Source organism: Cynocephalus volans, chromosome 12 (genome assembly GCF_027409185.1).
Source record: "Cynocephalus volans isolate mCynVol1 chromosome 12, mCynVol1.pri, whole genome shotgun sequence".
Lineage (NCBI taxonomy): Eukaryota > Metazoa > Chordata > Mammalia > Dermoptera > Cynocephalidae > Cynocephalus > Cynocephalus volans.
In genome coordinates this window covers 49,414,452-49,433,571 of record NC_084471.1, presented here as the reverse complement: position 1 = coordinate 49,433,571, position 19,120 = coordinate 49,414,452, and the positions used below count along the sequence as shown (strand labels likewise).

The 19,120-nt window shown below is 40.1% G+C and overlaps 1 protein-coding gene across 1 annotated transcript in view; it reads left to right on the top strand.

Annotated features, from left to right (window-relative positions):
• TPH2 (tryptophan hydroxylase 2) overlaps nucleotides 1-19,120 on the top strand; it is a 102,521-nt gene that overhangs the window by 5,861 nt on the left and 77,540 nt on the right. Inside the window, exons 4-5 of the mRNA XM_063075761.1 lie at nucleotides 62-162; nucleotides 4,738-4,805. Coding sequence (XP_062931831.1) covers nucleotides 62-162; nucleotides 4,738-4,805 — 169 coding nt within the window. The remainder of the gene's footprint in view (nucleotides 1-61; nucleotides 163-4,737; nucleotides 4,806-19,120) is intronic.

Genomic DNA, 19,120 nt, shown 5'->3' with positions numbered 1-19,120 from the left:
GCCAAGGGGAAAATGCAATCTGTGAGCTAATATTTTTGAACCTACACTGTGTTTTCAACAGAGCTAGAGGATGCACCCTGGTTCCCCCGGAAGATCTCTGAGTTAGACAAATGCTCTCACAGAGTTCTCATGTATGGTTCTGAGCTTGATGCCGACCACCCAGTAAGTGTTCAGTAAAATTCATTTCACACGCTCTTCCAACTCTGCCCATATGCCAGGCGCTGTGCTGTGTTCTGTGCTGTACTGCTTTATCATAGAGCAACTTATTATTTATTCCCCATAACTCAGAGCAGACTTTCTAATGATTAAGCTTCCCCGTGTATGTGTGTTTGCTGGCTGGAAGCAGGTTAGAAGGATGGCATTTTCATGTAGCATTTATTTTTAAAAGGGTTGGATAGAGGAGGGTATTCTAAACCTTAGAGAATATTTCTGTGGAATTAGACAGTCTGAAATATACTTGCAGATGGTGACCCTTGGAAAAACGATGAACTGAAATTGATCACACTTTTGGGAAACTAGGGAGGACTAGGCATTATGGTGCACAGTGAGAGAATAAAATTCTACTTGCTATTTTTCTTGACCAGAGGTAGTTAGGAGTAAAGTAATGTGGTTGACTTCAGTCTCAATGGAAAGGCAGAGGATTTTAGAATAAGGCTGTGATGGAAGATGTATCTTTTCCCACATCTACCCTGAATCTATCTACCACCATTCTCTCCGCTAGGCCAATAAAAATGACTACCTTTAAAGAAATATGATGCCCAGGTAAGCATTTCCCATTATTCTCCCCCAACCCCCTTTACCTCAGTTTTTATTTAACACAGGAAACCTGGAACTTCTTTATGGTCAGAATAAAGTACAGTTAATACAGCTATTCATTGCAGGCACTTTTTTTCCCCCCTAGTGCCCCTTGTCTAAGAGTGGGCAGATAAAAGGGTAAAACCAAAGATAGGTCATGCTTACAGGAAGGCTTTGTGATCCGAGGGTGATAGTTTATAGATATTCATTCTATTTAAATGGAGGAAATCTGGAAATCTGGTAGTATGATTCTATGCAGTGGCTTTCTGTGGTCCCGAGATCAGCAGCATGAGCATCAACTGGGTGCTTGTTTTAATAAATCCACACTTAAATTTGAGAACCATTATTTTAAAGGAAACTATGACAACTTCAACAGTAGGAAAATTTTCAGTCAAACCAGTCATTTGGCATAATATACCGAGTCAAACCAATTCAAATATACCATTCAAAGAAATGGTTAACTAGACCTAATATAATTGCATTATTTTTAAAAAGCTGAATTAATTCAAAGACACAGTGTGTTATATTTGCCAGAATAGCCTAAAATTTCAGAATATTTCATAATGATTCATATGTAAGGCTCCTGAACATTAGAAAAATATTCAAAAGTGCCTTTAATAATCAACCATTTGTTGTCTTCCCCTCCCAACCCCCAGAAGAGTCAGAATTAACATAGAAGCTTGATTTAAGAGATTAGTAATACTAGGACTGCACAGACACCAGCTGTTAACTTGCAGAATGACCTTGGCCAAGTCCCTCTACCTCTGCACCTCAAGTTCTTTATGCAAAAAGTGGAAATAAAATTCTTATTGACCTCAAAGGGGTGTTTGAAAAGCCTAGTTAATAAAACAACTGGAAGGCATTTTGGCAGAAGTAAATGCTTAATTCCTGTAATGGAGATGCTGTATTAAATCATCCAGATCAATGCCAGGACACTAAAGGATTTTTCAATAACCTCATATTTCCAAATGCTCCCCTTAGTCTAGTTTGATAGTTACTCAACCTGGAGAAGTGGAGAAATGAAGCTCAACCATTTTAATGGAACAACCACAGGAAACACTGACCTTGCTGTGAAAAAGTTTGTTCCAATACCAAGTGTAAATTTTCTTTTGCTTACTTTTATGCCATTACTCCTAATTATACCCATCTTATAAAATGTTCTCTTACTTTCTGTGCAGCCTCTTGAAATAATTGCAAGTACTTAGCAATCCCCTACCTCTTGTCATTTTTTTTTTTTTTACCACATATATTTCTTTTATAAGTTCATAAAATGTTCATTATGCAAAATTTGATATTGGTAAATTGGTGATTTTGTAAGTTATTATTTGATGAGAACGGAAAAAGTTGTTTAAGCACTTTTTATGCCTGGGAATAATTCCAGTCCTGAGAAAGACACAGGAACCCTTACAATAGGATAGTTTGGAAGGGGCTTGGAATATGAGTCAGTTTGCTGAGGCTCCTTAGGAAGGGTTCAGTATCTAGGTCAGTCCCTCTCAAACTTTAATGGAAAAACAAATCACCTGGGAGGTCTTTTAAAAATGCAGAGAGTGATTCTGTTGGGCTTGAGATCCTACATTTTTACTGAGCTTCCAGCTGAGGCTTACACTGGAGGGTCTGGGGACCATGTTTTGAGTAGCCAGGATCTAGACTCGGAGACTCTTTCAAAGTGTGGTTCAAGGTTCACTCATAAAGTGCTTATTAAAATGCAGTATCTTCAGGCTCATCTAAAGTCTGCTGAATCAGAACATTCAGGGATGGACCCAGGAATCTGCACTGAAAGGGATCTGCAGGAGATTCTGATGAGTTCTAACATTTGAAAACTAATGTCCTAGCTTAGTGATTCTCAGCCCTGGCTTTCCATTCAAATCATCTATGAGGAATTAAAAAAATACTGATGCTAAGACCTCACTCCAGAGATCTGAAGTCAGAACCTCTTACAGCGTGGCCAGGTTTAGAATAGTTAGAGCTCCATGGGTGATTCTAATACTCTACCAACGTTGAGTTATTTGGGATAGCTGCATGAGTGTCAAGGTAAATTTAGCTGTTCACTTTAGGGTTCAAGCTGGATCTTCAGTTCCGAATAGATGGCCAAGGAATTCTGTGTTCCTGTAATTGCTAGTTTAGCTAGCTTCCCTGTTTTACTTTGCCAGTCCATGATTCAATCCAGGAAGCTCTGGATCGCCCACAACATTTGTGTAATCACCGCCACACTAGGCTAATGAGGCATGATGAGTAAATCACTCTCTTGCGTCTCTGATAAAGGTGCAGGTGTTTGCTGAGGAGAGACAGTTGAGATTCTTCAGGAAGCCCAGCAGATTGCAGTGCGGTTACCATGGTGTCCAGTCTGGCAGGAACCACGGAACAGATGCTGTGCTTTTCACAGGACACTTTTCTTTTTGTCATGGCCTGCTTTCTTTTTGAATAATAAAGGTGCTCAGAATTCTTCAGTTGTACCTTCCCAGGTAGTCTGCTTTTACTAGTGAGCGTTGAAACACGTAGTTTCTAACATGACCTTATCTACCCTCTACAGCAGGAGACCCTCTTTTAGGTCACAGGCCCATTTGTGAATGCGGTAACTATGGTCAAAAAATTTTGTATATAGACATTTTGGTGCTTCTAAAGCCTGCCTCTGAACCCCAGTTTGAAAACTCCCAATTCATAGCACAAGAAAGAAAGTGCTAGCTTCTGGGCCAAGGATACTTCATTTCTGCAGGGTATTAGGGTGATCTTAGGGCATTCCCTCCCCACCTCCCCCACTATTAACTCTTATTCCTGAAAGAAAGGTCATTGGCAATGGAAGTTATTTGTTTCTGTCCAGCAGACTGTCCTGTAAGGTTTTCTGGCCTTGAGGCCTGTTCTCTTTTAGCCAGACCAGAGAATGGGGTGATTTTCTAGTGAGTTCGCGGTTTCTCTTGAACAGCCCACCTTGCAGAAATGTCTTAGGTTCAGCAGAGGTAGTCGAGCCTTTCTGGGCCTCATCTCTGATCTCTTACTCTCAAACCCCATGATCCCACTGGCTTGACTTCACCAGCTTCCATGTTCAGTGGCCACTGCTTCCTGGTTATCCTCCAGGGTTGTGGGGGTTGTAGAGGCAAGAAGTTAAATTGAAACAATTCCTTCTGGGCTTCCAGTAGCTTAAAGAAACAGCCCTGGAAAGAATTGATTGTCTGAAAGTACCTGAAGGAAAGGAAAATGAAAAGTCTGTTGACAAGAGGGGAGATTCTTGAATAAACCAGGAAGTCCTCTCAGAAAGATTCCACCTGACTGAAAAATGACAGACATGATGGTTAATTTCCCAAGTGGATGATGACAGGTAAAAATCTTGAAGTTAGCGAAGACTAATTAGAATTACAGGATCTCAGAATGGAATGGAGCTAAGCTGCTACCCTGTGCACGATCCGTTATAATCAATTTTGCATGGCTGTAGTCATAAAACACAGCAAAACCTCTTTAATTCATACTAATTTGGGGATTGGATGATTATTCTGAATGAAAGAATTTTTAATAAATATTACATTTATTAGTTATTTACACGAAGCAATTAAAATTAGGTTAACTTACTGAATAACCAAGTGAAAGTTCCTGTTGTAGTGAACAGGATAAGATTAACTTGTGATTAAGATCAATTACATGTAAATGATACTTGAAAACCAAAAGATATTGTTCAAAATATCAATGTGCTTAATCTAGCTATTTTGCTTACTTTGTGGAAAGGTAAACTTTAGCATGAATTCCCACACATTCTAATTAGTACAGCACAAATTTAATGAGGTTTTACTGTAAACACAATTTGCTTCTGTCTGTATTATCAAGATGGTCTTCAGAGGATAAGATCTGCTTTTGAATTGAACACAATGAACACCACAGTGATTTTCTTTTAGGCTTTCTGTGGCTAATTTTTTGGGCACTTTATTAAATAACTTAATCTCTTTTCTGTTTAAGGGATTTAAGGACAATGTCTATCGACAGAGAAGAAAGTATTTTGTGGATGTGGCCATGGGTTATAAATAGTAAGTACCTGTATAACTCTTTCTTGGCACTGGCTAGTTAGGAAAAACACGTGCCATGTTAAACAAACTTGTCTTCTCTTCACTTTAACTTTTGCAGAAGGCAGACTTAAATCTTAGTAGACACTCACCAACTCCGTAGGCTTTAAGTGCCAACACCGAGGTTTGACAACTGGGTATAATTGTAAAATAATGAGACCTGCGGGCCACATTCTAAGAGCTACATTTACATCGTTGTGTTCACAGGTTCACTAAGGCGAGGAGCCATTTATGTACATTCTGTAGGGCTCGGAAACTGTGTTTTAATTTTGCTTTTCACTTGAATTTTTGGTAACCCCCTTCAATGTCCAACTTTCCCAATGAAAGGAGAGGATTTGGTAAGAATGGTGAAAGGGCTCATTTAAACAGCCATTAATAGAAAAGAAATGTGTTTGTTTTCTATGGAAAGGGAAACTTCCTATAAATTGGAGAGGTTATGGAAAAGTTTCATACCCCATCCCTGATCAGGGTTGGGATGAAAGTGGGGAATCTCGCTTTTTGGGTAAGGACTATGCATAGTGCATGCTGACAAGTGGCAATGATATGTTTGTGACTGGCAGTAATGTAGTGTTGACTGCAGACCATGTCTAGGAAAATGGAGTAGATGTTAGGCCTTTGTTTATTTTACTCAAATGAGCATAACTTATAGACCATCATGACACTTTCTCTCTTTTGTCTGGTATGTGATCAGCTATGTGTCATCAGAACAAAATGTAATTTCATATCCGGTAGGGGAAGGATTCTTTCTTACTCTAGATGAGACTAGGTGAGAAGCTTGACTTCCTAAGAGGAAAATTTGTCAATGGTGAGAATTTAGGATTTCATGTATGTTATAGAGGGAATCAGTGTTGGCTTTTTGTTTTTCTAAAGGAATATGGTACACGGGTGCTTAAAGCAAGCGAGGGATTCTTTATCCCACCTCTCACTGGGCTAATCGTTTGTTCATCCCTAACTTACCTTGGTGCTTTGGTGCTCTTCTCTTCCTTCTCCAAGTCCCAGGGATCCTTCATCCTTTCTCTACCACGTTTATGAAAACCATGTCCTTGAAAACCAGGACTCTTTGGCATGTGCTTTTCCACATGTATCTACTCTATTCTCATCTCTGTTCCAAGCAACTTCTTCCCCCTCTCTATTGTGACTCTCTACCCTTTACAATGTCAGAGTGCACGTGGCTTGCCCTGGCCTAACCCTGACCTTATGCCCCCTTTTTACCCTCAGCATCACCACTCTCTAGCCCCATCTCTCAGTGTTTCCCAGTCAGATTGCCAAGAGAGGACTCTCATGGGCTGAGCTCACTCTTTCACATCAGGTGCTGATGTATGGTTGCAAGCCTTAAGATTGCTCCCCCTGGTTTATAACCCTCTCCGTGAAATCTAGTCATGCCTTCATAGATGGACCCTTAGAGGGGGCGTGGGCAGGACAGTCCTTTGGGGCATGACCTGTCCAGGACATGGTAAAAGCTTGGTGCTGACAGAACCTTTTCCTTTAGGTAAAATAGACAGATAAAAATGTATTTTTGTGTGTGTAAATGCTCTATGTCTGTATGTATTAAATATATATATATGTAGGATTTTATTAGCGCAATATAGGATTTTTTATATATATGTAGGATTTTAATAGCATAATGATTAAAGGACTAGTTCAAATGTTACTTGTTTATTCTTGATAGAGCCCAGAAACTGGACAAAGGCAGGCTGATGTTGTGGTGACACTAATAGAATATGTATATATGAGTCAACCAGCTTCAAGGAACATTGATGATAGGAAGTCATTTGGTTTTAAAGAAAACATTTATATGGAGAGGAGAGGAAAAGAGCATATAGTCAAAATGATGGAGGGTAAGGTTCTCCAAGTGTTAATGAGGGTTTGCATTTGACATCTTCCCATAGCTAAAGCATGAAATTGAGGTGTGATGTCTATGGGGAAAAAAGGTAGAAATTGGAGTTTGGAACTGATGGAAGTTCTATACAAAGGAAGGCTGAATGGAGCTGGGGCCTTTTGGGATCTGGTCCTAGTTTGGAGGGCTGGGGAATGGTCAGGCTTAAGGGGTATGGCTCTTGATAACTAAATGTTCAGGAGGCTGTGGTAGGCAGGAAATTGCCAACTCACTATTTTACACTGAGAAACAACTCTCACAGTACTCACCATACCTTCCTTATTGTCATGATAGCAGAGGAGGTTGAATTATAACCTGAAAGCTATCGATGTATAGAGTCAAAGCAAAGGGTGTTTACCTAAGAAAGTCTGGAATCCAGGAATGTTTTAACCCTCTCCCCTGGACAGTGCTGAGCCCAGATTAGGCAGAAAAACAAAGTGTTGCAAAGCTGGGGCACTGGAGTCAGACAGTCTGCGTTCCAGTGGTGGCTCCATTGCTTCCTATCTGGGTGATCAACCTCATTGTGCCTTAGCTTCTTCATCTGTGAAGTGTGTCTAATGAAGGACCCATCTCACAGGGTTGTAGCAAGCAGAACGCGTGTGCTGTGCCTAGCTTGCTGCCTGACATGTGATGAGTGATCATATATGTCAGTATCATTACATTTCCCCCCACCTTTTCCAGAGGTTGTCTTCCATTTCCAGTTGACCTATTATTTTCTTTTTTTAATCTATGTTAATTCCATTGTTTATGCTGCCAGCTTAACAAATAATGTAGCTCAAACATCCCTAGAAGTAATTGTTGGAAGAAATTCTGTAGTTTCCCATTAGTGATGCATATAGTGATGCTTTTTGTGCTGACCAACATCCCTCTTTATGGAGAGAGTTAACAAAAATCTGTCATATTCCCATATTTTTGTGCATATAGAAAGCTGTCAGAATACTGATAGCAGATAGCCAGTTGTCTTGTGTATGGCTGGTGAGTAGATGGAATTAGGATGGTGCCTACCAGTTAAATAGTTAAATCAGGAAAACTCAAACTCAGGATTTGTGGAAAGTAGAGAGTAAAGGATTATTCCTTAATGCCCTTCATCTGTCACTGCTGAGGTTCCTCTGAGTATGAGTTTGAGGATGGATAAGGGCTAGCCAGTCGTGTGTGTGTGTGTGTGTGTGTGTGTGTGTGTGTGTGTGCGCGCGCGCGTGTGCACATGCACGCTTGCGAGCTGACTTCCGGGCTTACATGCCTGCTGTGGTGCTGGTGGGGAGGGGCACACATACGAACAAGTGCTAAATGGGCCATGTAGCAAGTAAGGTTTCCTTTATTTTACAGAAAAAAAGATGCAATTTCTAATTGAAATAAGTATTTTTCTAGTGCTGATGGCTTTCTGAGTGCACAAAGGAGAGAGACGTCAATAGCATAATTAGTTAAAGTAAATAAATTCGTTTCAGTGTGCTGTGACCTTATTTTCCAAACCAAAGCTTGGAACCACTGGTCTGAGGAGCAGATTGTTTGAGAATGGGGTAGTCTTAAAAAATCCAGCATGTGAGGTCCTTGCAAATATAGTTTGGAAAATTAGAGACCATTCTGATAGGTGGAAAACAATTCCATTCCCTGTTGATAATGAGGAAGGGCCTTCTGGACACTGAGGAAAAGTCAAATATACGATCAGAAATATAGATGAGATGGGGTATGTTCAGGGTGGTGTGAAATATAGAAATATAGAAAAAGATGGAGTACAGATGTTTTGGGGTCGTAGTAGGGATCGGCAGGATGTAGTCTGAGGTGTCTTAAGGTAAGGAGAAGGAAAATAAATGAAATGCAGAAAAATATATATTGAAACCACAGTCAAGAGACCCTCTGGGGGAATTCGTGTTGAATACTATATTTTCTATGATAGTCTTGAAAGGATAAAGCAGGGAGAAAGAATAAACACAAGCAGAGAAAAATGAAAAAAAACTCCACTCTATGATGAAAACACAGCAGGCTCAGAGTCCATATTACCGTGAACCCGAAAGAGGAGAGAGCGAGAAAGTATCAGCACGCTGAGAACTGTCGATAGATGCCACTCAGGCGAGTTTGTGATTGACAGCGCTGCTGAGAAACAAGATTGATTACCCAGAGGCCCGCAGCCGCCGGCAGACAAGCCTGAGCCTGGTGGCAGGAGTGTCGGCAAGGCCTAATTGCCTCCCCAATAATCGCAGAGGAAGCATTCATTAGTGTAAATATCATTCTTCCTAGAAGACCTGAGAAGGAACACTCTGGACGGAGAGGGCACCACCGTTTCTAAAATCCCCTGTTAGAGCAACTGACATGCAGATTGCACCTGGTCCTCCCCACCCAAATAAAATAAATTCTAGTATAAGCAGAAAAAACCATACCCCGTGATTAGATAATGTGATGGGCTATATAGACTTGCAGTTCAAAGGAAATGGAAGTGCGTGGGGGGCAGATGGCATGTGGAGGAAGAGAAAATTATGACTGTGAGGTTGGAGCTGTTAGGTTTGTCTGCAACCACCTAGTTTTCTGTCATTGGCACCTTCATATTTTAACCTCGGCATTAACTTCACTACATTTCTGTGGATTTCACAATTGCTATATTGTTGGGGGAAATCAGTAATACTTTTTTTTTCAATTTTTTGGAAAAATACAGATTTTTCTTTGGGGGCTCGTACAATGATTATCTTCAACAACATGCATACATATTTAATTTAATTATATTTTTCATGGGGGTTTGGTGGTAGTCATTTCAATGTATCTCATTCTCTTGGAAAGAGGCCCCGGGCTCTGACTTTAATTATGCCACTCTTGTTTGTTTAAATTGATTTTGAATATTACTGTGATGGCGTTTTGTTATGAATGTACTTTCTCATGGCTGAAATTAAGGTGGTAGATGAAACTCAAGTTCTTCTCATGGGGCTGCTTCCTTTTTGATTTATTTATTTTTGTCTATGGAATCTGAAATGTAAATAGCTAAATGCAAATTTCAATATGTAAGGTAAAAAAGACAGTTTCAGCATGTCAGAATTTGTGACCTAAATTAAGAGTTCGAAAATTTGGTAATTTGCCAAGAAAATGCATTTGATTTCAAATTCAGGGATCCAAAATTTTCCTTATCTCTCAGCCTCAGTTTTCTCTTCTGTAGAATGGAGATAAAAATATCTCCTCTGTCTCTCTCTTGGGAATGTTTTAAGAATTAAATGAAATAAATGGGGCATTGCTATATAATGTACTTATTTTCATCTTTATCAAAACAATAATCAAAGAATCTAGACCACTGGCTGGGGTATACTCAGACCCCTGACCAACTTGGAGGGCCTCGTTGCTTTCCCTACTTTCTCTGTAGATCCTGGAGGCAGTGTGTGGAGTGGTTACCAGGCAGTGATCCTCAGCCAGGCTGAGGCTGGAGGGTACAGCTTGGGACTGGGCTATGGTGGGCTTGTCCCTGAACGGCTGAGGGTGGTAGAAATGTTCATCATAGGTTGACCTCTCAGCTCACATTTTTTGGTAGTTTTATCTTCCTTTTCTTAAATTCCCACCATGTTCTGGGCACTGTGTTAAATGTGTCACTAATGTTCTGTCATTTAACCTCACAATGAGCCTCTGAGGTAGGTGCCATTATTGCACTCATTTTGAAGGTGAGGAAACTGAGGTCAGAGACATTGAGAAACTTACTAAAGGTGACACAGTTGGTGGTGCCACTTGCATAAACACTAGTTGTTGATGCTTTAATTCCTCTAAATGGAGCAGTAAATGGAAGAGTAGAACTAAAGCAAACATTTGTAGTATTGGGATCATTTCTCAGATGACCAGAATAGTTTCTGAGTAAGGTCACTTTCAGAGGTTTCAGGAATGCCTCTCTTGTAGAATCTAAATGTCTTTCTTTGCTCAATGTCATACCTTTTCTTTTTGACCTAGGTAGAGTTTCATGTGGGAAGTTTAAAATAGTGACAGAACTAAGTGACTTGACATTTAGAAGTTATTCTTTTCTTAATTGAAATAAATGAATTTTTAAAAAGTTATTCTTCCCCTTACAGAATTCTCAGCATATTTGATATGCACATTTCTTGCAAGTACTTAATACACTTAAGACGTTACAGAGTTGGTATTCTGACTAGCTCTGTGCGACTTCAAGGCTACACTATCTCTTGCAGGTTATTTGGGACATCTGCCTGGCTCTGGCATGGCAGAACCATGTCCCAATCCTGTGCAGTGATTTTCCTCTGCCCTCTCATGCTCTGTGCTCTTTTCCTCTCACTCACAGCCTGACGCTTATGGGATGTAGAATGAATGGAAATAAACACAGCTGGTCTGAGGCTTGAAAAACAATTGCCAGGGATTTGTCAGTCTGTTTTTTACTACTTGCTAGCCTATTTGTTTCTTGATTTTTTGATTTACAGAACTGCACCCTTTGTGATTCATTTGCTCTGAGCATAAGTGCACAGCTAAACAGAGACCCTAAAACAAAACAGCTCCCAATGGGGACTAGCATATTTGAAAAGTGCAATCACCAGCCCAGCAGGCACATTCAATTTGGGTGAGCTAGTGAATATTTTACTCAGCTCTATCAGAGAGAGAACTTTCTCTGTCAACATGGAGTGGTGTTGATTCTAACCTCCTCTTCCCATCAAAGCAGAGAAGAGCATTTTTTGCCACTCTCCTTTCCCCACAAATACCACTACTAAATACTATATGATGTCCTTTGGGACTGAGATTCAGTAATACGCCATGCATTTTAAGATGTTTGAATAGATACATAAATATGGAAAGGATGTGCCTTGGAACAAACATATGGGACTTGTAAGCTAGCATCTCATTTCTCAGGAGATCTTCTCTCTTTCCTCTTCCACTAGATGAGTAACTGGATCAGCCATAGGTCTGCAAAGAAAAGGAAGGAGATGATGATGATGGACAAGCAAGGGTGGGCTCCAGACCTTGAGTAGAGCTGTGTTGCCACCCTGCGTCTCACCTCCCAGCACTCAGTACTGAGCATATTTGGGTCTCCTCTATTTATGGGCAGCTGTGACAGTTTAGCTTTGCATTTGAGCTGGAGGATTACCAAAGCTGAGTTTTCCCTAAAGAGGCATTTGCAATTATTGTAGCTTGCAGAAAAATAACTGGGGTGGCTCCATCTCTCCACCTTTCCAGAAATTTCAGTTGACCTTAGCATTTCTCATTTCATGCGAGAAGAGGCATGATTTATGGATCTTGCTTGGTTTCAGAATGTAGCTTAAAGGAATACATTACAAACAGGAATTGTGAGTGCCATGTTACCTATTTGTAGATAGGCGAATCTTAATTGGAAACATAACAAATAGAAGGTGGAAAAAGAATGGAAGGGAAGGTTATACTTTCTTAATAGGGAAAAAACTTAACTGAGAGTTGCAAGTTTTTATCCTTAATGACATTTTCTTCACCAGTATCGTTGGCAGATGGTCACTTGATGAATCGTGGGCTCTACTGTGATGTGGAACCAAGGTTTAATTTTTTCCCTTCTCTGCCTTTTTGAGAAGAGGCATCTTAGAAGGCAAATATGTTTTCTCCCCGACTGAGCTAATTTTATCCCTTTCCATTATCCTCCATTGATTTGCTTTCCCAAGTTTTGAGTGAAACTGAGATATATGTTGCTGTTTGGGTACTTTGTGAGTCCTGCATAAACAACCAGTTGTTGATGCTTTAATTTCTCTGAAATGGAGCGGTAAATTGAAAAGTAGAACAAAACCAAATATTTGTAGTATTGGGGTCATTTCCCAGATGACTTGCATAGTTTCTGAGGAAGGTCACATTAAGGGTTTTAAGAGTGCCTGTTTTCTAGAATCTAAATGTCTTTCTCTGCGCAAGAGGCTACACCTTTTCTTTGTAAACAATCTGTGTAGCAACTTCCTTTTGAAATAGGTGGTATCACTACACAAGTTGAAAACAAGGGCAGCAGAATTAAATGGCTTCGGTTTTTAAAAAGTTATTCACTCTTTACAGAATTCTCAGCATATTAGAAATGTAAGTATTCTTACATTTCTTATGTTTCTTGTAAGTATTTAAAAGACTTCAGGTTTTCTGGGAGAATCATTTTCATGCCAAATGTTTTTCTCTACCTGAAGTTCAGCTCAATGATGGAAAGGAAGGGAGCCTGAGAGTTGCAAAGAAAACAAAAGGGAAAATTGATTTGGAAAAGTTTTCTTCTTTTCATTTTCTGGGCTTGGAGGGTCTTTTAGATGTGTGTGAATGCCTCAGTAGGATACTGTCTGATTGTAGCATGGTTCCTGCAGCTGTGGAAAGCATTAACACAGTATGGCCTTATATCACTTACTGACAAGGACAGCAGTTGTACCAAATTCTAACATGTTTCACAAGAAAAGAGGTATGAGTATTGTTACTTTAAGATGATTTCCATGAACATGAAGGATTCAAATTACTTCCACAAGTCCTGTCTGAGAGATGAATGGATTTACACAGAACAGTGCAGTTTTGTCATCTACAGACCTATTCCCAACCTTGCAGGGAAGTGATGAAATTTCCTTCATTTTTGTACACCTGGAGGAGGGAAATCAGCTATATTGAGTACCTGTTATATTGAGGTACCAGGCACTGGCCCAGGTACTTCACAGATGACATCTTATTTGATCCTCACAGTGTTGTGAAGTAGTCTTATTTCCCTCAGTTTCAAATGAGGACATGGAGGCCAAACCCCAATGCTGGGTACATAGTGGGTACTCAATACCTTGTGCTGAGGTGTATTGGTTAAGAGTGGGGTCTCTGGAGCTAGCCTTCCTAAATATGAGTCCCCACATTCCACTGACTGTTTGTTCTTGGACAGATCACTATGTTTGTAAGCCTCAGTTTCCTCAACCATAAAATGGGGGTACTAGCAGTCATTTAATCACCCTGTAAGATGAGCATTATATGACATAATCCATGTAATGAGCTATTATATTATTGTTATTGTTACAGTTAAAGGGATGGGTGAATGAATGAATGCTATTATTAATTTGCACAGAGCCATGAACTGCAGGGTGACCACACTCCTTCATCCACTGCTGAAAAAGGGAGAGACCCAATAGTTTGTAACATTTGGTCCCTGTTGGCCAAGGTACAAAACGTATCTGATTGAATTTGGAGCTCTTGGAGACCCTAGTTCTGGGTCTCTTCATCCCAGTGGACTGAGATTGTTGGCTGCCATTGGTAACTGGGAATTTTGCTCTTTTCTGTACCAAGTTCTTTGAGCTCAACCTCCTTGTGTATGTTGAGCATGCACATTTTGATGGATGTTAGACCTATTGTTGTTGTTGTTGATATTTAATTTCATGGTAGTTTTTGAAGAGGAAAATCACTCTTCTAGGATGTGAAGAGGGTTTTCTGCAAGGCAAGAAAATGGTGGGAAGCCCTATCCTGTGGTGCACAGGACAAATAAAAACAAATAATTTCCAGGAGTTAAATCTTCTCCCTCCCCTAGGCTTCATAGGTGCAGTAGTTTATTTTCATTAAGTCTCTGTTAAAGGCAGCACCGATATTAACAATGTGAACAAAACAAACTAACATTTTTGTTTGCTACCATCTGAAAATTCCTTAGGGCCCATAGACTCATTTACAAAAATTCATGTGCGCAAAACTCATTTGCAAAAGCAAATAAAATATGTGATCACAAATGCTCTTTACCTGACTGGCCTAGGGGACTAGCTGAAAATGTGTTTGTGCCTTTACGTTTGCTGTCTGGTGTGGCTTAGCAGTCACTCCCAACCTCCTCCCCAAATGAGCCCCCATCAAGCTCTGTTATGTCAGACCACTTGAATGTTTTGGAATCTTGGTATAACTCAGATGGCTGTTAAGTTGCTGTATTGTTTTGTGAATTTCCTTTTGTGAAAAATATCATTAAATGATTATGCCCTGTGGCTTTGAAAATATCTTTGAAATTTCATTTGTTAGGCTGTCCAGCCAAGAAAACACTTCTCTATTTAGTTAAGTTTGGACTTCTATGTCCCTTTGGGTTTATGTATGCTGCTTCCTTTCCTGGTGAAAATTTTGGCTACAAGTGTGACTGGGTGATGATGTCTAGATAGGGACTAGCAAAGCTCAGCTGAGAAAATAAGAAAAAAGAAACCCTTACAAGTAAAGTAAGTAGTATGTAGGGATAATTGGAAGCTACCAGAAAATTTACTAAAATCTCAAAATCTTTGGGGTTGCTTTTTCCATAGCAATTAAAATATAAGAGGCAAGGATAAGGTCAAACACATATCTGCCAGACTTTCTGATACACAACTATAATTTTTCTCAACATTTAAATTTGTGGCTTATTTTAAGCTAATTGGTTGATTTACTCATTAAACAAATATTATTTATTGAGCACCTGTATAATCCAGGATCTGCTCTGGGTGGCAGGAATACAAAAATGAACAAAGCAAACGAAAGTCCTTGCCTCTGAGAAGCGTATATTCTGGGGCGACATAAAGCAGAGTGATATTTTGAATGTTGTACTCTGTGTTTTTCTCCCCCTGGCTATTACTGATAATATTTTATTATAAAGTTATTGAGTGTCCTTTATGGTCTGAATTCTGAAGTATAATTTGTTAAATGCACGAGCCCCAGACTTTTCTTATAGATTCTTGGAAGTCAGTAGAAAAAAATGACATTTGCTTTCTAGTTAAACCTTAATGAAATTCATCCACTCCACTTAGGATATTTTTTTTCTGGCCCCATTTTTTTCCAGTCTCAGAGGCATAAGTGATCTTCTTGTTGAACACTCATTGACTTTCTGTCTCTCCTCTGGATGCAGGTGATACTGTTTCATGAAGGTGATACCAACCAGCATAGTACTGGGTGACACTACAGTCACTGGCTATAAGTGAGAATCGTTGAGTACTGATTGAAATTTCTACATACTGGTGTATCACCTAATTGTGAGACGTGTAACAAATGCTAGCAATTAATAGCAAATTTTGTGAAGGGTGAATTAAAAAAAAATTACATTAGATCAAAACCAAGGTTATTCTTATAATGTTAGAATAATATCAATCTCACTCTTCTACACTCTTATGTGCTTTCTTGGATAGGAAGGAAAGGGGATAAATTACAGATAGCTCCCTGGAAATTATACGGAATTCAGGGTATGCTTATTGGGGAGTGTAGCAAATGTGTCTCATAAATCAAGAAGTAACAAAGATAGAGACCACTAGCCTTGAAGTTCCCATAATCTTTCTCCAAAGGCCCTGTCCAAATCCTTAGAGGAGCTGCAAATTGATAATGAGTTGCAAAGTTGATGGATTTTACATTTCATCTCTTCTCATCTTCCTTCTGCAACCCCCAGGTGGAAGAGTGTCAATAAAGCAAGAAAAGCAGAAGGTGGGGAAAGAGAAAAGTAGAGGCAAGGATGAGAGGGACCATCTATTCCCGGCAGATAAACAACTCTTGAATAAGTGAGGCATCTCCTGCCCTAAGGAACATGTAATAAAATAAAATGGAAAATGAGCTCATTCCTAACTGTTTCTATCAGATTCACCCATCCCCTTAACCAGTTCTCTGTTTACCTTCTGCTCTGTTTGGTCCTTGCCATTGAAAAAATCCAACTGTTTTCAAAGAACACAACTGGTGTTATGTTTCAACCAGTCTTGCCATCTTGATGTAAATACTATCAATTGCAGCCTGTCACATCTTCCTCCACTGAATAAGTGAATTGCTTCTCCACACTAGAGTTCCTCTAAAGATAAAATAAGCAGGGAAACTGCATCTCACATTAGGAATTCTAGCAGCAAGGACTCCAGGAGGCAGCCAGGATGGACCACCATAATCAAATATTTTCCAATTCCCCAAATAAAAAAAAAAAAGTGTAAGAAAAATAGCTTGCTATTGGCCCTGTTGGAGGAGAAGATCAAACAAGTAAATAAAATGAAAGCGTTGTTGCTTATTCATCTGGCTATAGAAAGAACTCCCACAATTTCAGTCTTGGTGAGGTATATGTCCCTGGATTTCCATGTCAAAAATGTATTTGTTAAAACTACTTTGCTCTAACAAGCTCAGGACTTCGCACAGAATAACTATATCTGCACCTGCCCCCAATTATGTCTGTCTATGTTCCTTCCACTCTCTCCTCTCTGCAGGAACAAGCAGGTTTTTCAGAATCATTCCTCTCTCTCTAGAAAGAGTGGGATTTAACCATACAGGCCGAGAGATGCTTCCCACAGCCTTCAATATTTCCCAAGAAAGTTCTTAGTCATCTCTGAGTAACATAATCCACCAGGGAGTTTTTCCTATTGTCAAGCCTAAATCCCCACGGTGCCCCTTTTAGCTGTTTTCTAGCACTGTCTTCATTGGATGTTGGTTCCCTTTATAAAGCTTTAGTTGTCATTCTTTGACAAGAGGGCAGAATCTGCAGTGAATGGAAACTACTGAATCTCATCTCTGTTTTTCTCCAGTAAATTAGGAATTTGTGAATAACAATTATGGTAGCTGTTGAGAATTCTGAAATCCTAACTAATTCCATGTAAATGGAAAAGACTCCCTAGATATCCGATTATAATATTTACGTATAATTAGTCTGTCGCGGAGTATCATCATGTTGGGGTTTATACCAACATAAAATGGTTTTATTTTCACACTCATTGCTTTCAACTGTATTGTGTGGAGTTTTCCTTTCCTGCTGGGAAGCAAGTTTCTTAGCAACATCTCATTTCCTGTCATTTCCAATTATGAGTATAGTCTCATTTGGGTATTTAAGACCTGGTCTTGTTTATTTAAAAAAGATTAATCTCAAATATGATTCAAAGCGTATCCCCTCTCCCCCACAGTTATTTGAAGTGAACGTGTGTAGATGTGTGTTTTTTTTGGGGGGGTGGGCGGTGCTTTGGTTCTGGGACACTTTCTTTTCTTCCTTCTTGGACGTAGTTCCTCTGGAGCTGGGGGCTGAGGGGAGGGAAGGAGGAAGCTCAGGTCTTCTTATATGATTGCTGGAATGTCAGCAGTGGCAGGTCCCAGGTCAAACTCATCCTGTTTCAGACTGATACTTTCTGATAAAGTGTTTGAAAGGGTGGTCTCTGCATAGTGGTGTATGTATAGTTTTCTTGAGGCAGGACCATTCCCTCCACCTCTACCCCTGCAGAGATGTGCTCGGTCCACCCTCGGCCTTGTCGGTGGGCACACCACCGACCCCTCCTCTTGGGCACACAACAGCTTAAGCAACCCTCAGTGCTTCTTCATGAAGGCTGATGGGAACCACTGTGCTATTCTTGTATCTTCTGAGAGCTGAGAAGAACTGTTGGGCTTCCCCATCTTCCTCCCAGGCACACCAAGTTGGGTCCCGCAGAAATCTCTAGATTTTGCTGGGCTTTGGGCCCCATGTTCACGTGAACCTCAAATTTTAGAGGATGTGTGTCAAGGGTTCCCTTTTCTCCCCCACGGTGTGCCATACTCCTAGGCTTCCAGACGTTCTCCCAGGATTGTCTCTTCCCTGCTCGACTCTGGTGGCAGCACCAGGGAGGGCCTCTGGTCCTGCTGCTCAGCAAAGGGTCCAGTTGAGAAAGGAGATGCCAGACCCCACTTCTTGCAGGCATCTTCAGTCCTTGGGAATGATTCTCAGGGAGCAGCCTGCCCTTCTGACTTAGGGAAGTGGAAGGGACCTGCGCTTTCCCTCAAACCTGCCCTCTCACAATCCTGAGCATCTCTCATTCCCTGTTAGACTGGTGGGTGAGATCTGGGGGAAGAGGTGGGAAGGGTGGTATGAGAGAAATTTGTTGGTGGTAGCGCCATTTCTGCTGCCTTTTAACAAGGCCTGTAAGGAGATAGCTGGCTCCAACTGCTGGGGGCTTTCTCTGGAAAGTGGAGTACTAACGTGACTTCTGTTTTGGACCAGAGCAAAGTTATAGGATGCTGAAATATGACACCAGTTACATATATATTATAACATGTAGCCATAGATAGATGCATAGTGATATACAGGAATATATCCTAGGACCTAAAAAAATCAGGCTACCTCTCCGGCACCTTTCTTCCCATATGCAATTTATAAAAAACTCACTAATCCATAACAAGTACAAAGAAATGCAAAACATTTTGATTTTCTTATGATTACGATTTTTATTTTTCCAAATGTCAAATTTCAAAGTCTTAAAAAAATACATGGATGCCCCTGCATTTCTCATGACCCAAATTCTTGTTTATGCTGTTGGGAAACCCACAGTATCTCAAAGTCTCACTGAGAAGGTCGAGTTAGTGGATAAATATAAAAGCACTCTTTGTGATTGACAAATACATGCTAGTATGATGACATATGATTGCATATGAGATTTTCTATATGTGAATACACACATCTACAAACCTTATTTTAATTTGGTACCTGAAAATAAGTTGGTGTCTAAAATAAATTTTTAATTTCATTTGTATATACTAATCAATTAAGACTATAGCCAGTCTTGAGCCAGACTGA